The sequence below is a fragment of the Sorex fumeus genome, unplaced genomic scaffold, assembly GCF_029834395.1.
Source record: "Sorex fumeus unplaced genomic scaffold, SorFum_2.1 ptg000025l, whole genome shotgun sequence".
NCBI classification, from domain to species: domain Eukaryota; kingdom Metazoa; phylum Chordata; class Mammalia; order Eulipotyphla; family Soricidae; genus Sorex; species Sorex fumeus.
Window position 1 is genome coordinate 1,162,362 of NW_026606082.1, and position 24,053 is coordinate 1,186,414.

Sequence of the window (24,053 nt, forward strand, 5' to 3'; positions counted from 1 at the left end):
CCACGCGGGTTCCGGGGCCGAGACCTCCACGCCTACTCGAATTGGAGTCGAGCATCTTCCACCCAGATCCTCCAAATTCCAGTAGGCGGGGGTCACACCCACCACCTGGTCCCCTGGCGCCGTGTAATCCCATCAGCGGCCAAGACTCAGAGACTATAAAATCCAGATCCCGGAACATCTTATCAAAACTTTTTTTTATGACATCTTATTGTCTCATTCCTAATTTGGACAAACTTGCAGGCTATCGAATGTAGCCTGCCCGCAGGGCAGAGTCTGGCAATCTCCCCGTGGCGTACCCAATATGCCAAATACCAGTAACAATGATGGGTCTCATTCTCCTAAATAGCCTTGAATATAATCTCAGGGCTAGGATGAAAGAGACGTTACTGGGGCCTGCTCGAGGCAATCGACGAATAACAGGATGATGAAATGAAATGAAATGAAAAGTGGTCTGGAAACCAGATGGGATCCAGGGATCCAGGGATCCAGATGGGATCCTCTGTCAGCTGTATGCAAGGCAAATTTCCTCCCCTCTGTACTATCTCTTCTGGCCCTAAAATCCGAACATTTAAAATCAGAGGCAACCAGGAACCATGTCCTGTTATATCTGGGCAAAGTTGTACATAAATATTTGCACACTGAAAGTAAATCTTGCCTTATTATTATCTAATTTTTGCGGGGTGGGGGAGAAGTTGGGCCATACCTGGAAATGCTCAGGGCTTACTCCTGGCTCTGCACTCAGGGATCACTCCTGGCAGGGGATCATAGGGGATGCTGGGGTCGAACCCCGGTCAGCGGTGTGCAAGGAAAGAGCCTTATCTCTCAAGATCCCCATTATCTTGATTTTAAAAATGTCTCCTTTAAACAGTAGAGACAGGACCAAGAATATTGCTCCATGGTTGGTAGCCTGCCTCATGAGCTGGGGAGAAGGCAGCTGGACTAGAGAAGGGACCACTAAGTTAATGATGGTTGGAGGGATCGTTCAGGATGGGAGTTGTGGGCTGAAAGTAGACAAAAGACCAAACGTGATGGCCTCTCGGTATCTGTATTGCAAACCACAATGCCCCAAAGTAGAGAAAGAGAGTATGGGGGAAATTGTCTGCCATAGAGGCGTGGTGTCGGGGAGGGGTTAGGATGGAGGGAGGGATATTAGGGACACTGATGGTGGAAAATGTGCAATGGTGGAGGGATGGGTGTTCAATCATTTTATGACTGAAACTCAAACATGAAAATTTTGTAACTGTGTCTCATGGTGATTCAATAATAATAATAATAGAAACTGACAACAATAAAAAGAAAAAAGAGTCTTCTTTAGACACTTGTTGGGGTACAAGCACTGATCCCTTTTTCTCAATTACATGACTCAGTCTCTTATTTTATCTTTGAAATTACTTCGAGGTAAAGAAAGGGGCATTGGTAAATTTTCATCATTTTTTTTCTAAGTGAAAGGATTGTTGGATTTGACCAGTACTCTGAATGGAAAGATAAAGATGGTGATTGTTTCAGATGTGAAAGTTACCTTTAAGATTTAGGAAAAAATAAAGGTGAATGTCAGTTATGATCATTGTTTTTAGGGCCAGAGTGATAGTACAGCAGGCAGGGAGTTTGCCTTGCATGTGGCCGACCCGGGTTTAATCCCTGGCACCCCATATGATCTCCTGAGCCTGCTAGGAATGGCCCCTGAGCTCAGAATCAGGAGTAAGGCCTGAGCACGGCCAGATGAAGTATCTCCAAGGGGGAAAACTATTTTTAGGGGCTTGGGGATAGCTCCAAGGGATGGAGTGCAGATTTTGCAAGCCAGAACCTGGATGCAGTCACCAACGGGATTGGCCAACAGCAGACCAAGGGGACACAGGAAGCAGATTACATGGAATGTTTGCCCTGAAGCAGGAGGCTAGGCAGGCCTCTCTCTCTCCTTTCCCGTTCCCCATGGGCACACTTCAGGGCCAAGCCCAGAACAGAGCAGACCAATTTTAGCTTTGAGATCTTCACCTCAATGAGAAAGGGCTCCAGAGGATACGGATCAGATGATCTGGGGTCTTTGGGGGAAATGATCCTGGGGGTGGGGGGTTTCAAATAACCACGCATCACCCTTGAAAGAAAATCTGTTTGTTTTTGAGGTCACAGCCACAGGTGCTCAGGAGTTACTCCTGGCTCTGCGTCCATGCAAAGCAAGACAATTGTGCACACAAGGCAAGTGCCCTCCCCACTGCACGATCACCCCAGCCCCTGAATAAACTTCTTTTGGGGTGCACACACAGCAGTGTTCAGGGCTCTGTGCTCAGAGATTATTCCTGGTGGGGTTTGGGGGACCATAAGGGAGTGCTGGGGATCAAACCCAAGTGGTCCATGTGCAAGGCCAGTGCCCTACCCCACTATATTATGGCTTTGGTCGCAGAAAAAAATTTTTTTCGCTTTTTGGGTCACACCCAGCGATGTACAGAGGTTCCTCCTGGCTCTGCACTCAGGAATCACTGCTGGCAGTGCTTGGGGGACCATATGGGATGCTGGGAATTGAACTCGGGTTGGCCGCACGCAAGGCAAATGCCCTACCCGCTGTGCTATTGCTCCAGCCCCCAAAATTTCTTCTTTTTAATTTCAAACTTCACTCTTCTGGGCTCCAAAGCAGTAGTGTAGTGGGTAGGGCACTTCTCTCTGCAGGTGTTCAACCCAGGTTTGAGCCCTGATACCCCAAGTGGCCCCTCAGCCCCAGGAGAAGTGATCCTTGAGCACAGAGCCAGGAGAAAGCCCTGAGTATCCCTGGGGTGCCTCTCTCCAAAGCAAAAACAAATGAGCAAAAAATAAATAAATAAAACCCAACCCCAAACAAAACAAACGTCATTCTTCTGATGATTTCCAGCATATATTCTGACTTTCATGCCTTTTTAAAAGTATTATTATTTTAAAAATTTAATTTTCATAAAGTTGCTCACAATAATTTATTTCTTTCGAAATTTCAACACCAATGCCACCACCATGACACCTTCCCACCACCATCATTTCAATGTTTGCTACCACCACTCAAGCCTGCCCCACAGGCAGATGCCAGATAATTTATTTTGTATTGCTTGAAATGCTATTTTGTATTGCTTGAAATGCTATTTTTTTTTGTAGTGCTTGATTAAGTGATTGCTTGAAATGAATAGTGTAAGATGTCTGTAAGGGTCTATCTCACAGTGATTAGACAAAAAAAGGGAAAAAAATAAGGTATGAGATCTCCTGGGATTATGAAGCGTCCAGAGCCATCCCTGCAGTGAGCCGCTCAGCTCGTTCTGAGATTCATTTGTGGGTCTCTGAATCATGGCCTTTAATGCGCTTAAATAGCACCCAGAGGCAGTTCGTGGGCGTGACAGCCAGGGTGGTCTGGGGAAATGGGAAGGGATGGCCCAGTTCCAATCCCTTGACGCCTGGCGTTTTCGGTCACTGGTCCCACATATCTAGGTTTATCGGCAGATTTTTTTTCCTTTTGCGTGGGGGAGCCCAGGGGGAACTGTGAAGATCAGCTGTGAGGGTGGCGGTGGTTGGTTTCTGGAGGTTTGGGGCTGCCAGAGCTCATCTGGTGCAGGTGGAGAGTGAGGACGTCTGCTCGCATCTGAGGTGCCCCAGTGAAATCAGCCCAGTGCCATGGTCAAGAGCCATCCCTGCAGTGGGCTACTTGGTTCATTTGTGAGTCTGTTTCAAGACTTTTTAAAAACACCCACTACATCTCTGCGTAACAGAGATGGGCAATGGCAAACCAGACTCTAATAATATTGTTTGGTTTCCGTTGTCATTATTTTTGTAGACACTTCCTAGTTAAATCAATGGTTACTCATATCCCATTTACCTTTTCCAAAAAAAAAAACTGCATGACATTAACAAAAAACAAGATAATTACTAAAGATAGTAATTATGGAAGGAATTTGCAGGTTATAGTCAGAGGATCCCAAGCATGTCGGGTACCACCCCCTTTACAGAAAACAAAAGAAAAGAAAGAATTGTCCAGCAAAATCCCAACTGGAAATCTAGTTTTTTTCCTCCTTTGTTATTTTGGGGCCACATCCAGAGGTGCTCAGGGCTTACTCCTGGCTCTGTGCTCAGGGATCACTCCCGGGGATGCTGGGACGCCATATATAGTGTCAGGGATCAAGCCTGGGTTGGCCCTGTACAAGGCAAGAGGCGTTGTCCCTGTACTATCTTTCCGGCCCCTCAAAGCTACCTTCTTTAAGCAAACAAGCACCCCTGCCCCCTGCCATTTGCACGGGAGCTGACGCCGGCTCCTCTCCATCACCCGGCACTCCTCCTCCCACCCGGGGCAGTGTCACTCACCCTGGGAAGCACTGTGCCTTAACCGAGTGCGGTAACAAAGCAGCATCTCTGCACCCTAAAATCATGACGGCAAAATGGGTGCCAGCTGCACGTACCTCGACTTAGTTATAAGTGTCGTGTGGCTTTGGCCCATTTACGAGAGCTTTCCTGCCTTGGAATCCGAGTCTTGACTCAGAGAGGGCATGATTAGCAGCCGAGAAAAGAGAACAGAGCAGAGGAGAAAGGGCAGAGAGTGCGTCCCTGCAGGGGCCTACAAGTCAAGCCCCCGCTCCAGGGGCTGCCAGGTGGGCGGCGGGACATGCAAGGGAGGTCACGGGTGACCAGGTCGTGTGGAAAGATGGGCGTGGGGGGTCTGTCCCGGTTAGGTCACTGCAAATTACTACTCGCTCTGCCTCTGCCGCTGAGACAGGACTTTCCAGCCACCTGGAAAATGAGGTCTCAGCAGCCCTCTGTCATGGCCGATCCGAAGATGCAGGTCCTGCCAGCGACTCCCACACCAGCGCCTCTCAGACACTGCAGAGATGTCGTCTCCCACCCTGGGGGCTGATCATTAACTACACTCGTCCTTCTGCACTGGTCCCCTCCCTCTCGCACTCCTTCCCCTCCCCACACTCACGAATCACACAGCCCTCGGATGCCAGGCTCTAGGGAGTCATGCATCAACACCAAGCGTGCGTTGATTTGCTCATTCAGTTATTCCTCCGACGATCAGCGTACGTGAGTACCTGCCCTGTGCCAGGGGCCAGGGGCCAGAGCTAGATTACTCATTCATTCTGCCAATCACGTCCTGCGCAGTGACTGCCCGTCATGCGGACGCGTGCTTCTGTCCTTCATTTCTTCACTCCGCAGGAACTAAGCAGCATGGGTAGCATGGGCCTGGCGGTCTGGGATGAAGAGACGAATGTATCATTTGTTCACTCATTCACGGCAGTGTATGAAATGCCTGGGGCTCGTTAGGCTTCGTCCCGGGCTGCTGCAGACAGCATGACTGCCAGATGGCCTGGTTGTATGGGTCTCTCGTTTATGTTTTTGAAACGGCCATCACATTGGTACAGTGGATTCTCCCAGCAACCTGCGGAGGAAGGCTCAGGGGGTCAAGGAGTGTGAGTGACTCGCTCGGCACCAGCGTCAAAGCTGCTGGAGAGACAGTTCAAAGGGCCGGGCACAAGCTTGGCATGTGGGAAGTCTGGGTTTGAGCTCCAGCCCCACACGGTCCCCCAAGCTGGGAGAACCCCCGAAACATACCATTGGGATTAGCCTCCCAAGAACCACTGCAGGTGGCCCCCAGACAGAAGCAAATTACTTGACCCTCAATGCTGTACTTTTTCTTTGGAGGGGGGAACCCACACCTGGCGACGCTCAGGGGTTCCTCCTGGCTCTGCACTCAGGAATCACTCCTGGCGGTGCCTGGGCGACCCTAGGGGATGCTGAGGATTGAACTGGGGTTGTCCAAAGCAAACACCCTACCCCTGCTGTACTACCGCTCTGGCCCTTAAATGCTGTATTTTGAAAGAGCCACTCAAGGCTGGAGGGAGGTTAAGGCGCTTGCCTTTCACACAACCAATCCTAGTTTGATCCCTGACAACAAATATGGAGTCATCCCTGGCATCAGCATGAGTCATTCCTGAGCACAGAGCCAGGAGTGAGCCTTGAGCACTAGCAAGTATAGACCAAAATGCCCCCCAGTGCCCAAAGAGTCACTGGTCTCTCCAGAGCATTTGATGGCTCCCCGTTATCCCTGGCACAGAACATGCATGCCCCATGGAGGTGAGCTACATCAAAGATGGTGAGCCTGGGTCCTCGGGAGAGAGCTGGGGCCTATAGTCAGCTCATGCATCTCAGGATATCTGATCGTGACTTCTAAAACAAATCAAAAATGGTAAGTCTCTATTGTTATGCAATATATATATATATATTTTTTAAGTTTCCTGAGAACCCTCCATGGCAGTTGAACCAGACAACATTCCCATCAGTAGTGGAAGAAGGTCCCTTTTTCGCCACATCCCTGCCTGCAGGAGGTCTGGGCATGCTTTGTAAGTAGAGCCATTTTGTTCTCCCTGCCACTGGGCCACAGTCCTGCCATCCGGGGGCTCTCTCTCTCTCTCTCTCTCTCTCTCTCTCTCTGATCCTCCTAGCAAGCCATGGTGCAGGGAGTCTGGATGGGAAGTTCACTAGAGGCAGTTTCGTTCCCATGCTACATAGACTAGGGCTGGAGTGATAGCACAGTCGGGAGGGTGTTTGCCTTGCATGCAGCTGACCCAGGTTTGATTCCCGGCAACCCACAGGGTTCCCCGAGCACTGCCAGGAGTGATTCCTGAGTGCAGAGCCAGGAGAAACCACTGAGCATCACCAGGGTGACACCCCCTTCTCCTTAAAAGCCATGTTACGTAGACCATTTGAGGTGGGTGAAATTCTGATCGGCACCTGTATTTCCAGACACCCCCTGATGGCAATGGGGTGAGCCCGGCAAAGCCCTAAGGGTTGGGACTGGCATGTGTCAGATGCATCTCTGTGCCAAGTGCTTCCTTTCACCCTACGGAAGAGGCTATACGTCTCCTCATCACAGGGAGGAAACTGAGGCACAGGAGGATGATAACTAGCTCTGGCTCAGGGAGCGTGTGAGTGGAGGAGCAGGGACTGGGACCCAGCGGGCTGGCCTCAGAACCGCAGCCTTCATTCACAACTCCCAGGTCCAAAAGGGTCTGTGGGGAACAATGGAACCAAAGCTGTCCGCTCGGAGCCCCAGCCCATAGAGAAGACCTCTAGATTCTACAGGCCGCTCCTGGGAACACGCAGGGACCATTGCCTGAGCGGCCAAGGGAGCAGGTACTTCCAAGGACAGTCAAGGGCACAGAGTCCACGGAGAACACACCCCAGCGAAGCCCAGCGACTGGCGAGGGTTGAGGGAGCGGGAACAGGGAGACGTGATTCTCCCCTGCCCACTTTCGGCACTTAAGAAACGACGGAGCTTCTGCTCCCAGTGTCTGCTAGGGTCACACAGGGCCTGGGGGGAGGCAAGGGCCATGTGATGTGGACAAACACCCTCGCTGCTCCCCTGAAGTCCAGAGACTCCCCACCTCCCTCTGCTGCACTGTGGCAGACATCACCAGTCAATCACAGCACGGTCCCATGGAGCCGTCTGCGTCCTCTGTCCTGGGTCTGGCCTCCCCAGGGGAAGGCGGGAGGAGACACCAAGGACAAAAGTCCACTTGCCCTTTAACTTGGGGAACCAAGAACCAGGAGCTGTGGTTCCCGGTCGCCTCCTCCAATATAAGGAAGGACACAGGACTAAGCAGAAGCCGGCTTCCCTGATGGAGCCCCGCAACCGCACCCGGTCTCAGATTAAGATGAAGATTCAGTCCCTTCCCTTCTTTCCCTTCATGGTTTCATGGTCTGGCATTTGAACGGCAGAATTTGGGGTGCAGTACATTTATGCTCTGTGTGTGTGTGTGTGTGTGTGTGCATTCGCACACATCGGTGTATCTGCCTCAAGAACGGGAGGGTCAACAATTTTTTTTTTTAATTTCAATCCTATTTTTGGCAATTACTTTTTGTTTGTATGTTTGTTTTATTGAGTCACCAGGAGATAAACAGTTACCAAGTCACAAAGCTGATCGCGATGGGGTTTCAGTGTTCCACCATCCATCCTTTCACCAGGGCACATTTCCCACCACCGATGTCCCCAGTTCCCACAACCTCCCCCTAGCCTGACTCTATGGCAGGCACTTTCTCTCTCTCTCTCTCTCTCTCTCTCTCTCTCTCTCTCTCTCTCTGTCTTTCTCTCCTTTTGGGCATTAGGGTTTGCAATACAGGTACTGAGAGGTTCTCTTGTTCCTTTACCTGTCTTCAGCACACAGTTCTTATCCAGAAGGATCATTCCCAACTCTCTTTCAACACTTATTTTTATCCAGGGAAGGAGGAAGGAGTGGCCCAGCCCAGCCCTGGTCTGCTCAGGAGAGAGCTTCCCTTTGGGTCTGGCAAGTTCCGGAGAGGGTCCGGAGCAGTTTCCTAATTTCATTAACTGCTGCCAGCCCAAAGCAGTGAATCTCCCCCTCCACTCCCCTCTGCTTTCCTCCTTTCCTCTCTTCTCCTGTCCTCTCTCTGCCAACCCCAGAGCCCTCACTCCCCCCTCGCCCACCTCAGCTTCCTTTAGGGAAGGGGTGTTCTTCCAGAACACACAGCCCTGGGTCTCGGGAGGGGGAAGGGCTCAGAGCACCGGCTCCCCAGTGCCCTTCAGGCCCCATTTTCCACCTGCTGGGGTCCGGCTACTGGTGATCAGCGCGGTGGCTGTCCAGGGGCGTGGGGTTAGGAGGGAGGAGTAGAGAGGGGGGTCTTACTGTTTTCCGGCCGTACTGGTCCGAGATGTTCCCCCAGAGCGTGGAGCTGGACATCATGCCGACGAAGACCACCTGTGGGTGGAAAGATGCTTCCGTGAGTGGCTCGGAGCATGGCAGAGGAAGGGCAGTGCGTGAGGAGCGGGGGTAGCCACCCCTGAGCCAACAGACACCCGGAGTCCAGCTCAGGGGGTGCCACTGACCTGTGAGCCCTGACACCCGCCCAGCCAGGGACACGAGGCTAATCATCCTTTTTCTATTTTTCTGGCTTTTTTGGGGGGAGGGGTGGGAGGGCCACAACCAGGGATACTCAGGGGTTACTCCTGGCTCAGACTCAGGAATTATTCCTGGTGGTACTCGGGGGACCATATAGGATGGCGGGGATCAAACCCGGTTGCCTCAATTCAAGGCCAGCGCTCTGCTATTGCTCTGCTCCCACTCTTCTATGATTTTTTTTAATCCAGTGGTTAAAACTGAGCTGCCTGCAAGGGAGATCATTGCAAATAATCTTTTGGGGGCTGGAGCGATAGCACAGCAGGCAGGGCATTTGCCTTGCACGCGACTGACCCGGGTTTGATCCCCAGCATCCCATAAGGTCCCCCGAGCACCGCCAGGAGTAATTCCTGAGTGCAAAGCCAGGAGTAACCCTTGTGCATCGCCGGGTGTGACCCCAAAAAGCAAAAATAAATAAATAAAATAAAAACAATCTTTCACATTGTTTTTGAAAAAAATTGAAAAACAAGCAATTGTTTTGCTCTTTGAAGCAATGGAAAATAACCATGGCGATGTTTATGAGTTATTCAAGAATTCCCAGTCTCCTCCATCCCCTCCAACTTCTGATATGTGAATATAGCTTATGATAGTCCCACTTTTCCAATTCAAAAATGAAAAATGGGATGAGCCTGTCTCATTTTAGCAGTAAGTCTGCGGGTGCTTTGCTTACGGGGGGACCCACACCCGGCCCCTCGGTCGGGGCTCCACGCTCTGCAACAATGTACTTATGCTCCCCCTTCATTACGAAAATGAAGCACATCTGGTTTTGATCTCTCGCCTATTACTAAAAATGATCATGATAACTCAGTGCGGAGGAAAAACACGAATGCTTCGAACGTCGTGTCCTCCGATTGAAAAACAATATGATTTAAAATGTGGGTACGTTGTTATGGAAAAACACCACCCGCTGACAACGACACTTTGGCATTGCGAAGCAGGGAAAGATACGTGGAGAAATGGGATGAGGACAGCAAAGAGGGGGGTTGGAGCGATAGCACAGCGGGGAGGGCGTTTGCCTTGCACGCAGTCAACATGGCTGACCCAGGTTCGATTCCGAGCATCCCATATGGTCCCCCGAGCACCGCCAGGAGTAATTCCTGAGTGCATGAGCCAGGAGTAACCCCTGAGCATCACCGGGTGTGACTCAAAAAGAAAAAAAAACAGCAAAGAGGGCATGAGCCATAGGTCAGCAGGGAGGACGTCTGCCTTGCATGCAGCAAACCTGGGCTCAATCCCCTGTATCCCACTTGGTACCCTGAGCCTGCCAGGAGGGATGCCTGAGAGCAAAGCCTGAGCATTGCCAGGTGTGGCCCCAAACAAAAACAAAAGCCCCCAAAACCCGAATGTGAAATCAGTCCTATGCTAAGTTCCTCCTTCTCCTTTCCCTTCTATTCTGCAATACTTTACAAAAAATAAAAATAAAGAGTAGAGGGGTTAGAGGAATAATACAATGGGTAGGGCATTTGCCTTGCACGCGGCCGACCCGGGTTCTATTCCCAGCATCCCATAGGGTCCCCCGAGCACCGCCAGGAGGAATTCCTGAGTGCAAGAGCCAGGAGTAACGCCTGTGCATCGCCAGGCATGACCCAAAGAGAAAAAAAAAATAAAGAGGACAATGCGTGTTGTACCTATATTGTGGACCATGTCTCCAGAGTCCTTTGCCATAGTGCCAGGTAAACAGCAGCTTTTGTGATGTCGTTATTATCTTCTAATGTGGCCTGGCCATGCCCTTTCTTTTAAGGGGGTTGAGGGGCACCCCCAGCTGTGTTCAGGGGTCACCCCTGACTGCACTCAGGGATCACTCCTGGTGGTGCTTGGGGGACCCTCTGGGGTGCTGGGGATCAAACCCAGGTCAGCTGTATGCCAGGCAAGCTCCCTCCCGCCTGCGCTATGGCTCCGCCCACCTGTTCTTTTGAGAATGTTGATGCTAAGAAAAATGGAGGCACGGGTTCAAGTTCACAGGGCTGATGTGTCTGTCACGTGCAGGAGCCTTGGGTTCAACCCCGGGCACCACATGGTCTCCTGAGCATCCCTGGGGGTGACCCTGAGACTGTGAGTGAGCAGCGCTGAGTTACCCCAAAGGCAAGAAAGGGGGCGCTGGGTCACCCTCCGAGCTCCCCGCAGTTAGAAACCACCCAGGTGCCAGGCACTGAGCCGGTCCTCAGCTTGCCCTTGAATGGGTGGAACTGACGCCTCCTATTGGCCATCAGAAAAAGTGAGTCATCTTAGTGGCTGGATCCCCGTAGTACAGTGGGGAGGGCGTTGCTTGGCACGCAGCTGGCCTGGGCTCCATCCTCAGCATCCCAGATGGTCCCCGGAGTATCACCAAAGGTCATTCCTGAGCTTAGAGTGGGGAACGACCCCTGAGCATTGCTGGGTGTCGCGCCTCCCCGCCCCCCCAAAAAAAGGCCAGTCTTTTTTTTTTCTTTTTGGGTCACACCCGGTGATGCACAGGGGTTATTCCTGGCTTTGCACTCAGGAATTACTCCTGGTGGTGCTCTGGGGACCATATGGGATGCTGGGAGTCGAACCCGGGTCATCCACATGCAAGGCAAACGCCCTCCCCGCTGTGCTATCGCTCCAGCCCCCAAAAGGCCAGTCTTAAAAGGTTTAAGCGATAGACCCAGACGGGTTCCTGCTCCCGGAAGTGGTGTGGATGCGGGGGGCCTGCTCGAAGGGGCAGCACTGGACACTGGCCACAAGCCTGGCAGGCAATGAAAAGGGGGAGGCGAGGAAAAGCAGCTGAGGTCACGGGGTGTCCAGCCTGGGTTTCATTTCCTGCTGAGCCCTTGGCAGCGGCGGGAGGAGGGGGACTCCCCAGGACACCCCGAGAGCTCCGAGCCGTGTGTCCCGGCGTGAGCCCCCTGGGACTCACCGAGGTCAGCAGGGCCACCTGCCAGCTGGGGAGCCGCCACTCGCAGTGCAGCTGGGGCGCCAGGATGCTCAGGATCATCATCTCCATGGCGTCGGCCATCTGCGGGAGGGAGCAAGAGGCAGGAGTCCAGGACCGCACCGCGCAGAATCCACCTGCACCTTCCCCGACAGCCTGCGGCGTGCTCTACCGCCTATCAAAACAGAGAGCTCAGCGGCCAGCACAGGGAACCACCGCGAGATGCTGAACATTTCTCTGTGTGTGTTCCCTTTTTCTTTAAGTGGGCAGGGGGAGGGTCGGGGAAGTGGTACAGAGCAGAACAAGCGGTCAGGCACTTGCCTTACACATGACTGACTTCGTTTGAGCCCCAATATCGCATATGGTTCCATGAACACCAGCAGGAGTGACCCCTGAGCACAGAGCCAGAAGCAAACTATTAAATGTGGCCCGAGCCCCACCCCCAAGATTGGGACCTTCCAAATGATTGGGAAAACCATATTTTTTTTAAAAAAAATCCTAGGAAAAAAGTATTTCAGCCAAGGTCGAGACTACTGTCTTTTTTCCCTTTTCACCCCATTAGAGACTCATTTGTCTTTGTTCATGCAACATTGTCAATGTCTGTAACAAGAAGGACTTTTTGATAAATGGATGGAGTTGCAGTGCAGCCCAGGTAATCAAAACACAGCATCTTTCGTGCTGAAAGTAGACGGTGGACCAAGCATGATGGCCTCTCGATACCCCTATTGCAAAATCATAACACCCAAAAGGAGAGAGCGAGTAAGAGGGAATGTGCCTGCCACAGGGGCAGGGGGTGGAAAGGAGGGGGGGTGGCGGGACGGATACTGGGAACATTGGTGGTGGAGAATGGGTGCTGGTAGAGGGGTGGGTACTTGAACACTGTTTGACTGGAATGCAATCATGAAGGTTTGTAAGTCTGTAACTGCATCTCACGGTGATTCATTAAAACAATAATAATAATAATAATAATAATAATAATAATAATAAAAACAGCATCTTTCTGGGACTCTGCAGATGGCAGTAAAACGGGAAAGTGAGTCTGGAAGCCGACCTGCGTGACAACGATAGTTTTTCAACTTAGTGGGGAAAGACTTAAGGGGCTAGTGCTAAACTGTTTGGGGAAAAAAAGAAATTTTTTTAAACTACATGTTCTTCCTGTTTACGAAAAATGAGTTTCAGTGGTATTCACACTCCAAAATACAGAATTTACTACAGTACATGAGGAGGTTATGACCTGGACTTGCAAATCCTTTGAAACAAAGCATATATTTCTCTGCACATCTTTTGGTTTGCTTGGTTTTGGTTTGGGGGCCACACCCGGAAATACTCAGGGGTTACTCCTGGCTCTTTGCTCAGGGATCACTGCTGGCAGAGTTTGGGGGACCATATGGGATGCCGGGGATCGAACCCAGTTTGACTGCGTGCAAGTCAAGTGCCTTACTCTCTGTACTATCTCCAGATCCTGCACTTTTTTTTGGCTTTTTTTGGGTCACACTCAGCAATGCACAGGGGTTACTCCTGGTTCTGGACTCAGGAATGACTCCTGGTGGTGCTCAGGGGACCATATGGGATGCTGGGAATCGAACCTGGGTCGGCCGTGTGCAAGGCAAATGCACTACCCACTGTGCTATTGCTCCAGCCTCCCCCCCTTATTTTAAGGAAGAGAAGGCATCCCCCTGATGATGTAGTAGTAGCCTTGAGCCCCAAGGGTTAAGAATCTCTTACAAGCTTCAGTTCTCCCAGTTCTTCCTGCAGGGTCATTACCACACACCGCGCACCCTTCCCACACACACAGACCTTCATCATCACCAGGGTCACACAGCATAAGCTGTTGATGCCAGTAAAGGCTTCATGTGGAGGGTACCACGTCTTTCCTGGTTGACAGTGAAAACCCACAGGGGCAGCAGGGAGAGTCCCTGGGGACGGAATGTGAGCTGAGCCCTGGATACTTGCCCAAGCCAAGCCGGTGAGGACGGACAGCTTCCACTGGAATTTTCCAAACCCAATGGCTTCCACCGCATCTTCCACCATGAACGTATCTGGGAAGGCAAGGGGGGGGGGGCAGGGAAGTGTGAGTGCACCACCATGTGATCCCAAGCTGGAGAGCAGTATTAGTGGGGGGCGGTGTTCCACTGCACTCGATAAAGGCAGCCCTATCTCGCTTGCAGGGGTGATGCGAGAGAAATATTCCAAGAAGTCTGAAGCCCTCTGAGGCTGAAGAGTCGGCTGCCACGTTGATGACAGGAGAACCGGCAAAACATGGCATGGCATGCCACAGAAAGTGATTGGAATCAGTATAGACTATAAATCGACTGTTCTGTATCCATATTATGAAACATGACCCAGCTGGTTAAGAAGAACTGGCAGCAGTAAGAAGAGGGGTATAACACTCGGTTGGTTCCATTGAAAGATAAGAGTGACAACTATTTTGTTTGGTTATGTTTTTAGAAATCTGTGTGTGTATGTATACAAAACCTGAACTGCGGGGGTGGGTAGGGCCCATGGCCGACCCGGGTTCATTTGCCAGGACCCCACATGGTTCCCCAAGCACCACCAGAAGCGATTCTGAGTGCAGAGCCAGGAGGAACCCCTGAGCATTGCTGAACTTTGCCTGATAAAACAAAAAACAAATTAAAAAAAAAAACCTGAACTTTGTTTTAGCTTTTGTTATTGTTGTTGTTGCTTTTGGGGGGAGATACAGTGGGGAGATTACAATTTACCACCTAATCAATGTCTCTGAGGGGTACTGCAAGACTCAATACAAACGTGGCACGCCCCGATTGCATCTTGGAGCTGCACGCGCACACGTCGGAATCCAGTCTGGAATTCCGTGGACAGACTCCGTGGTACCCGAGCCCGGATGCTACCACTAGGGGCGCTGCATGAACTAGCCACAGACTCCCTGAGCTATAAGGTTTGTAAATCCAACTTGATTCGAAACTTTAAAACTGAATGAAAAATTACAAGCATAGGGCCAGAGAGATAGTACGACGGGTAACACACGTTCCTTGCACGCGGCCACCCCAGGCTCAATCCCTGGCACCACATAGGATACCCTAAGCCCCTCCAGGAGTAACCTGATTTTCGAGCCAGGAGTAAGCCCTAAGTGCCACCATGTGTCACTCAAACTCCCATCTCCCAGCTAATGAAATAAATACACTGCGTGAGCCTCCCGGGCACTGCCTCTGATGATGTTCTCAGCACCCATCTTTTTGCACTTTCAATCCCGGACCTCTAATTCTCATCGTCATCATCTTTGGACCCCTGAGCTGGTGCTTATTACACCAGCAGGGACTGGCTCCCACCAGCAAAAAGAAAATAAAAATAAGTATGTGCAAGCAGAGCGTGTCCCAAAATGTCCCCGGAGCATCGCGGTATGACGGAGCCCTTTGTGACGGCTCACCGTTTGCCAGGCACTTGGGTAACAGCATGTCCAGTCATGAGGCGGAACTCGCTGCCTTAGTCTCTGCCACCGGCAGATCAATGGAGGCCCAGTCTGGCCCCTTGGTGCAGAGAAAGGCCTGGCCTGCCTCCCAGTCACACAGTTGGGTCATCGTTGCATCGTTGATGGCAACATCGAGCCTGGGTGGGCATGAAGGGGCCATCTCAGTGCGCGGCCTGGCCTCCTGCCTCCCCGGCCATTGCTTTGAGATCTCCTGCCACTGGGCCCCAACGGCTCTAAGCAGAGCCCCCCTCGCGCTCGTGGGGCCTGGGGTCTGGACCCCAACTCCAGCAAGACACAGAAATGAAACTAAAATCTCAGCAGGCCTTGGGTTGAAGTCACTCCGTTCTCCCCCGTCTGGGAATCAGCACAGGACATTTCCACTCGTCAGTGTTAGATGGTCAAGGGGAGATCAGCTCCCCCAAAGCTGCCTGGGGCTTCCTGTGGGGTTTGGGGGCTCACACAGCACTGCTCAGGGCTTATTCCCGTCTGCGCTTGTCTGTGCCCAGATCCACTCGGATGGAGCACAAGGTGACGCTTCAGAAACGGGGCTCGGGGACTGCAGCGAGGGGGCAGCCGGGAGCTGCCTTCCTCACAGCCAGCCCGGCTCAAACCCCAGCGCCGCTTCCCCTGAGCACATCAGAGCCAGGAGGAAGCCCTGAGCACCGCCTGCTGGGTGTGGCCCTCACCCGGCCCCTCGCACACCCCACAGACAGGGGGAGGAAACAGAGTGGGCGCTGAGGACAGACGGCGTGCGTCAGTTCAGCCTGGCTAATCGCTACAACTACAGTTCCAGGGGATCTGTTGTGAGGATGCAACAGGCAACACAAGAAATGCGTCTCAAATAGTGCCTGGCACGGAGTAAATGAATCCTCAGGCAGCGTCAGCTGCTCACATCACCCTTGTCACCAGCAGCGTTGCTTTCATCCTCACTGGAATCTCCTCAGCCACACCACCCGCAGCACCACTCTACCGTCACCACCATCACCACCACCATCATCTCGAATACCTTCATCACCATCACCACCATCACCCCCACTATCATCACCACCAGCACCACCACCACCATCATCTCAAACATCGTCATCACCATCGCCACCGCCATTACCATCGCCCACCAGCACCCCGACCACCGTCCTCACCACCATCCTCACCATCACCACTGTTACCGCCACCACCACTGTCATCATCACCGCCATGACCATCACCACCATCACCAACATCCCCAAGACGATCCCCACCACCAGCATCATATCGTCATCATCATCCTCACTGCCACTGGCATCGTGCCCATCCTCCTCTTTCCCCCAACCACCACCTTCAACATCGCCATCACCAGTACCACCACCATGACCTTCACCGCCACCACCACCATCATGACCACCACCACCAGCACCAGTGGCGTCGCAGTCATGGCTGCAGACTCGGCTCCCTCCCTGTCACTGCTGCCCCTCAGGCCAGTGCTGGGCAGTGATGCTGACGGGGATTGTGATGTAACTGTGACGGCCAGAGAGAGCCCACCAGTGCAGGCCATGCTTCCGGGGTCACTCCTGGGCCCTGGGGGCCCACCCCTGGCCCTTCCCACAGTCCCTCTGCCGTGAGGGGGGAGACACGGCTGGCACGCAGAGCCCCCGACCGCATCCCAGGTGATCCCCGCTCGCAGGACCCCCTTACCGTCGGTGGGATTGGCAAACTCCTTGGGCACAGCAGCCCCATCGTCGAGCTCCACGGCCTCTAGGCCCACGCGGACCCCTTCGATCTGGACCTCGTGCTCCCCCGAAGCCGTGTCATCCTCTGACCTGGCACTCTCTCCCGTGCGCCGGAATTTCACCACCCTGGATTAGGACAGAGCGGGTCAGACCGGGCGTGATGGGGAGGGGGCCCGTGGATGGACGGGCCACGGTGCTCTGGTGCCCCAGACAGGTGAGAGGCCTTTTCTCATGGTCCAGGGTGGAGTCGGTGACCCCTCCGCCTGCCAAGAACCAGGGGTGTCCTCTGCAACAATTTAAAATAGCCCAAGATCGAGATGTCCCGGGCCCTGTGGCAGAGGGTTCCACAAGTGAGGAGTGGGAATCGGGCCATTGTGGAAAATGGGGGGGCTCTAAAGAAAATAGTTATCCCTTACACCACTGTCATCCACCACCGTTCCAGTCCCTGTCTCTTGCCAAAGGACGCGTCCAGTGTCCCCTCTCAGGACCACGGGGCCCAAGGGTGGTTGGGAAATGGGGGATGAGGAAAGGCGGCCATAAGCCCAGCAACCTAGGACGCCTCGGGGATGCCTCTTGCTGGCGAAGGGGAAAAGTGATGGCTGGGATCCGTGCCTGCAGCTAACGGGATCCCACGGTCCACTTCCTCCCTGAGTCTGACCCCAGCCGGGGTCCCTGCATTCCATCCCCTCCGCAGGTCCAACCCAGCCGGCACTGTCACCACCAGGGCACGGATGCAGAGAGAGAACCTGCCCCCGTGTGACTTGCCCAGGGTCCCAGAGATAGAGGCGTAGAGCCAGGGCTCAACCCTTCTCACGGTGTTGGTGTGTCCCTGCCTGCCTCTCCATGTGCTCACGGGAGGGGGGAGACAGCCCAAAGGCTGGTGCCAGGAGGCCTGGGTTTGAGCCCCCTGCACCAGGACTTGGCCCTGAGTATTACCAGGAGCAGCTGCTGAAAACCAGCAACAAAATCCATCGTTCCCAGGGGCTTCTTTGTTTTCATGAAAATGTCCTTTTAAAAATACATAAGGGGGGCCCACAAGTGGGCTGCTTAAGCCATGAGCCCAGAGACTCAGAAACAAATCCCAGAACCCAGAAGCTCTAAGCAGAAATGTGTCCGGACTCTGCATTAGGGTACTGGTCCCAGGCCACCCCAGGTGTGAAAAGGTGCCGATCCACCGCCAGTTCCCCCTGGTGGCTAGAGGTCTGCCATCTTCCAGAGGCCAATGGACAGCCAGGTAGGGGCCCGCAGTGACGAGACACGTGGAGCCTCATGGGAGGGGGTGGAGCCGGCCCTTTACTCCCCACCCCAACGAGACCTTGAGTCTCCACCCACGAACATCCCTCTGGCTTCTGATCAAGCTGCTTAACAGCCACGATCCCAGAGACTCAGAAACAAATCTTAGAACCCAGCGGCTTTCGGCAGAAATCCCACCAGATTTAATTATTATTAAATTTAATTTAATTATTAAGATTTCAGAATTCCAAGACATCATATCCTATTCATAATCAGCAATAGGAAACAAATTGTCTAATGTTTCCTTTTCGGCGGGCTGGAGCGATAGCACAGCGGTAGGGCGTTTGCCTTGCACGCAGCCAACATGGCCGACCCGAGTTCGATTCCTCCGTCCTCTCGGAGAGCCCGGCAAGCTACCAAGAGTATCGTGCCCGCACGGCAGAGCCTGGCAAGCTCCCCATGACGTACTCGATATGCCAAACACAGTAACAACAAAGTTTCCAATGGAGACGTTACTGGGCCCGCTCGAGCAAATCGATGATCAACGGGAGGGCCTTACTTTACTTTACTTTACTTTACTTCCTTTTCGGCAGATCTGAGTGTTGGGGTAAAATCCCAAATAATAATGGTGGGTCTGGTGTCGAAATATTGAATGTAATCAAAGTAGAGAGAGAGAGAGTGATGTGGAAATCATCTGCCACACAGGAAGGGGGAGAGTGTGGAATGGAGAGTATACTGGGATTTTTGGTGGTGGAAAATGTGCACTGGTGAAGGGATGGGTGTTTCATCATTGTATGACCAATAAGTTCATTTTTTAAAAAATACATAAGGGGGCTGGAGCCATAGCACAGCGGGTATGGTGTTTGCCTGAGTGCAAGAGCCAGGAGTAACCCCTGAGCATCGCTGGGTATGACCAAAAAGGGGGGAAAAAGGTGTATAAAGGAGAGATAGCAATGGGAGAGAAATATCTTTGCTGCTTCTACAGCCCAGCTAAAGGACTGAACACCACTTTGAGGCTGAACCACAGGAAGTTGCCTGTAACGTTTGGCCGTAACATGGCTGAGCCGCTGGCTCTCCTGCCCCCACACCCCACCGCTTTCTCCTCACTACTGCCCCTCTTCCTCGCTCGAGGACGTTCATCCACATCCTTGCTGGACTCGCTCTTCACAAGAAGCCTGAGAGTGGGGCTAATGTCGTCCTCATGGGATAAGAGATGGAACTAGTCTCTCCGAGCCTCAGCTGACCTTGTCCATAAGTCGAGACCATAAACTGGTTCCCTAGCAGCAGAACCCAAGCCGGGAGTTCCTCTTTTCCAACTAGAATAAAAAAATCTATCCAAGGTACAATTTGCCATTTTTTGGGCATTGTTGGATATGCAGTACCGCCCTCATCCTCGCACAGTCTCTGTGCTCCTTAAACTCGAGGTCCCCATGGTCTTCTAAAGCCACCTCCCTCCTGTCCCTGGGAACTGGCCTGCCTCCGGCAGCTCAGACAAGAAGCAGCATGCCCTGTTCCTCTGTCACTGGTTTCTTGCCCCGAGCATAATAATGTCCCCGAGGCTCATTTATGGGTGGCCAATGTCAGCATCACTTTCCTCGTTAATGCTGAATATGATTCCCCGGTCTGGTCACCACATCTCTCTCTCTCTGCTCGTCCATGGAGGCACTCGGCTTACTTCATCTTATTTTTTTTAATTAGTTTTTAACCAAATCACTGTGAGATAGACCCTTCCAGAGCTGCTCATGATAGGTTTCAGGCATACAGTGCTCCAACACCCGCCTCTCCACCACGCACATTTCCCACCACCCGAGTCCCCAGGTTCCTTCCCATCCACCCCCCAACCCCTGCCTGTCTCTATGGCAGGTGCTTTTCCTCTCTTCCTCCGTCTCTCTCTCTCTCTCTCTCTCTCTCTCTCTCTCTCGCGTGCTCTCTCTCCTTTTGGCATTGTGGTTTGCAATACCGATACCGAAAGGCTGTCCGATCTACCCCTTTAGCCACTTTTAACGCTCAGTTCTGGCCCAGCATACTTCACCGTTTTGGCCCTCACAGGCTGCTCTAAAAACAGGTGCACAGGGACTGGAGAGGAGGGAGTGCAGGAGGCTGGCCTTGCCCGTGTCTGACCCCCGTTCGATCCCCAGCCCAGGATGTAGGATCTTGGAGTACCGCCCAGGGTCACTTCTGAGCCGAGCCACGAATCACCCCAGCGCACTGCTGAGTGCGGTCCCACTCCCACCAAAGAAACTCAGATACCCAAGGACTGACGTGAGTCCCTGCTTTCCTTTCTTTGGAACACCTGGCCCCAGGCACAGGATGGCCAGATCATACTCTGTTTCCTTCTTGGAGGAAACACCCTGTCGTTTCCCACAGTGCCCGCATCATTTCCTGTTTGCACCAACGGGCGCGGAAAGCCGCCTATGTCCTCGACCCCGCCAGCACTGAAGTCCCAGTTTTGATAAAAGCCACCCTCACCTGTGAAATGGAATCTCTGGGCTTCTACTCTGTATCTCCCTAAAACTGAGCATCTTACTCATGGGTTAATTCACCTTCTTTAGAGAAACGGGATTTTTGACTCAAGCTCTCATGTAGGCCCCATCAGGGAGGAGGATGGGCCTGGGGCAGGGCATGGAGACGTCACTCGGTATCTGGCTGCAGGGAAAGTAGCCCAGGAGAGAGAGAGAGAGAGAGAGAGAGAGAGAGAGAGAGAGAGACAGAGACAGAGACAGAGACAGAGACAGAGACAGAGAGAAATAGACAGACAGAGAGACTGAGAGACAGAGAGATAGACAGAAAGAGACAGACAGGGGCTGGAGCAATAGCACAGCGGGTAGGGCATTTGCCTTGCACCCGGCTGACCCAGGTTCGATTCCCAGCATCCCATGTGGTCCCCTGAGCACTGCCAGGGGTAATTCCTGAGTGCAAAAGCCAGGAGTAACCCTTGTGCATCGCCAGATGTGACCCAAAAAGTGAAAAAAAAAGGGACAGAAAGAGAGAGAGACAGAGAGACAGACAGAGACAGACCGACAGACAGACAGAGACAGAGACAGAGAGACAGAGAGGGAACTGGGATGAGACCATGGGAGTCTGTCAGGGGCTGATGTTTCCACCCCAGCCTCTCCTCTGAGTTCAGGGGAGGGAGGGTAAGTTCCACCTCAGGAACACGGAAATAGAAACGGCACAAGCAGGGCCCCACGTCAAGCTCGGAGATGGAAAGAGTGAGGGTTATCGGGCAAGGACAGAAAAGAGCCCTGACTGGCGCTGCCAACTCCTTTCCAGGGCTGAAGGGAAGCTCAATGGTTCTCCCGAACACTGAGGACAGCAGCTCCGCGCAGACGACCATGTGTCCCGGGTATCTCCGTTGAACCTGCCTGTCATGTTCGCAAGGACCCTGCTGGGCAGTGCGCTTCCTTCCGGACTGAGAGCCACCGGCCACTCCTGGGAAAGGTAATCCACGCCAGCTCTCCATGGGCACGGTGCTGGGCTCTGCCCCCTCTTCTCGAACCCTCCCATGGCCGTCGGTGGGAAGGCCTGGTGTAAGTGTGTGCCGATTCACTGCACACTTTCCGGCAGGAGAGACCTATCCCTGTGGGCGCATCAGCATTTGCTCTTCGGCCTAGGTCACGGGCATCTAAGCCAGGTTCTGCCAAAGCCATCTCGCTCCAAGAGTTTTCACTCCCGAGGCTCGGATTTAGAACTTCTTTGCAGATTTGTGGGTAGTAATACAAAAGCAGCGTCACAGTCCTCAGGAATGGGGAAATCAAACAGATGACGGCGGGGCGGGGGGGGGATTTTAGGAAAACGCTTTGAAAATGGTTTTTTTGTGCGAAGGAGGACTCTGGGGTCACATCCGGCAATGCACAGGATTCCTCCTGGTTCTGCACTCAGGAATTACTCCTGGTGGTGCTGAGGGGACCATATGGGATGCTGGGAATCGAACCCGGGTCGGCCGCATGCAAGGCAAATGCCCTCCCCGCTGTACTATTGCTCCGAGATCAAATGTCTTTAAGTTGATCTGAATCACATTACCCAATCCAAGTGCGTATCAAGAGATAAGTAGACAAACAGAGCATGGTCCAGCTATCCAACTGAAAATCATCCAGTCTTGAAAAGGAAGGTGTGTGTGTGTGTGTGTGTGTGTGTGTATGTGTGTGTGTGTACGTGTGTGTGTGTGTCTACGTTTGCCCTGCACATGGCCGACCCAGGTTTGATCCCCGGCATGCCATAGGGTCCCCTGAGCACTACCAGGAATGATTCCTGAGTGCAGAGCCAGGAGTAACCTCTGAGCATTGCTGGGTGTGACCCAAAAAGCAAAGAAAGAAAGAGAGAAAGAGAGAGAGAGAGAGAGAGAGAGAGAGAGAGAGCATTTCAAAAAAAAAAAAAAACTCATACCCAGAAATTCAAACTACACTTTGAATCAGGATTTCTCAAAGTACTTACCACCCGCCCTGAGCCCAGATTTCCCGAATGGGGAGGCAGGGAGTAATTTGCAAGCAAAAGAAAAAAGCAAACTGGCAGGGGTACACGTTGAGTGTAGGAGCGGGGGCTTCAGAACAGGCTGCATCGCAATGTCTTGACATTTGCTGTGTGTGTGTAGCACGATTTACCAATAGAGCCAGGAACGATTCTTCTCCATCAGTTTACTCTTCAAAGCCGAGGAGAGCTGAGGAACGAGCCGTCGCTCTAAGCCCTGCTCCGTGCTATCGCTTGACCTACCCCTTCGCCAACAGAGACTCCGAGATTTCCTCTGCATCGAAGCTTCCGGGATTTCTTTCTTTCTTAACGTTTTGACTGGGCCACCCAAGAAGTTCATAGAAGGCCTGGGAGCCTCATGCGTGATTCTCTGCCAGCGGGTCAGCGGTGTGGTGCCAGGGCCCAAGATACTGCTTCACCTCTGCAGTGTCAGGGTTGCCTGGTCCAGCTGGCGGTGCTGGGGGCCCCCAGGGCTGCTGCAAGTCTCGGAACCAGGAGGGATCGAACCCGGGTGAGCACATGTTAGGCTTGTGCCCTAAACGCCATACCAGCTCCCAGCCCAGCTCTAGGCCTGTTGTCTCCTCAAGCTCACTGTGTTAAACAGCTGGGGTCTGGCAGCTGACATTGCAGGGGCATCACCATGAAGACGACATGAGGGTTGGAGCGGTAGCACAGCAAGGAGGGCACTTGCCTTGCACGTGGCCAACCCGGATTCGATCCTAAGCATCCCATAGGGTCCCCGAGCACTGCCAGGAGTGATTCCTGAGTGCAGAGCCAGGAGGAACCCCTGTGCATCGCCGGGTGGGACCCCAAAAAACAAAGACAATCTAAGTCAACCCCACTGTGGCTGTGAGCCCCAAGCCCCTGCCCACCTCCCTCCCACCCCTCGAGATCCGACAGGTGACAGACGGGCAACTAGAGCAGCCCAGGGCAGCTCTTTCTGAACAACTTGCTTTGTTGTTTTTGTCTAGGCAGTGCTTTGCGAAGGTTTTACTAACAGTTTCCGGCTTTCTGTGTTCCAACGCCAGAGCCGCCGCAGTGTCAGGGTCCCACTGATGACCTTTTCCCGCCCACCTCCTTAGCAAACTCATTGACACTTTTTATTTTTTTTAATTATTTCAGTTGGGCCATAGGTTTACATTACTGTTTTGTTCGGGTTTTGGTTTTAGCAGCGGAGGGGAGTCACAATTGGTGGTACTCAGGGCTTCCTCCTGGTTTTACACTCTGGGTTCAGTCCTGGCAGGCTTGGGGGACCCCACGGGGTGCCGGGAATCGAACTCAAGTCAGCTGCATGCAAGGCAAGAGCCCTCCCCGCTGTACTATCTCTCCAGCCCCTCTCGTGGTTGTGATGTACACAGTTAGCTCACCTCCACACCACCAACATGCCCAGGGCCCTT

At 52.8% G+C, this 24,053-nt stretch overlaps 1 protein-coding gene across 1 annotated transcript in view; it reads right to left on the reverse strand.

Annotated features, from left to right (window-relative positions):
* SVOP (SV2 related protein) overlaps positions 1-24,053 on the reverse strand; it is a 61,206-nt gene that overhangs the window by 28,466 nt on the left and 8,687 nt on the right. Inside the window, exons 2-5 of the mRNA XM_056114499.1 lie at positions 16,922-17,082; positions 13,759-13,844; positions 11,791-11,889; positions 8,646-8,717 (exon numbers count right to left, since the gene is read on the reverse strand). Of these exons, the coding sequence (XP_055970474.1) occupies positions 8,646-8,717; positions 11,791-11,889; positions 13,759-13,844; positions 16,922-17,082 (418 nt within the window). The remainder of the gene's footprint in view (positions 1-8,645; positions 8,718-11,790; positions 11,890-13,758; positions 13,845-16,921; positions 17,083-24,053) is intronic.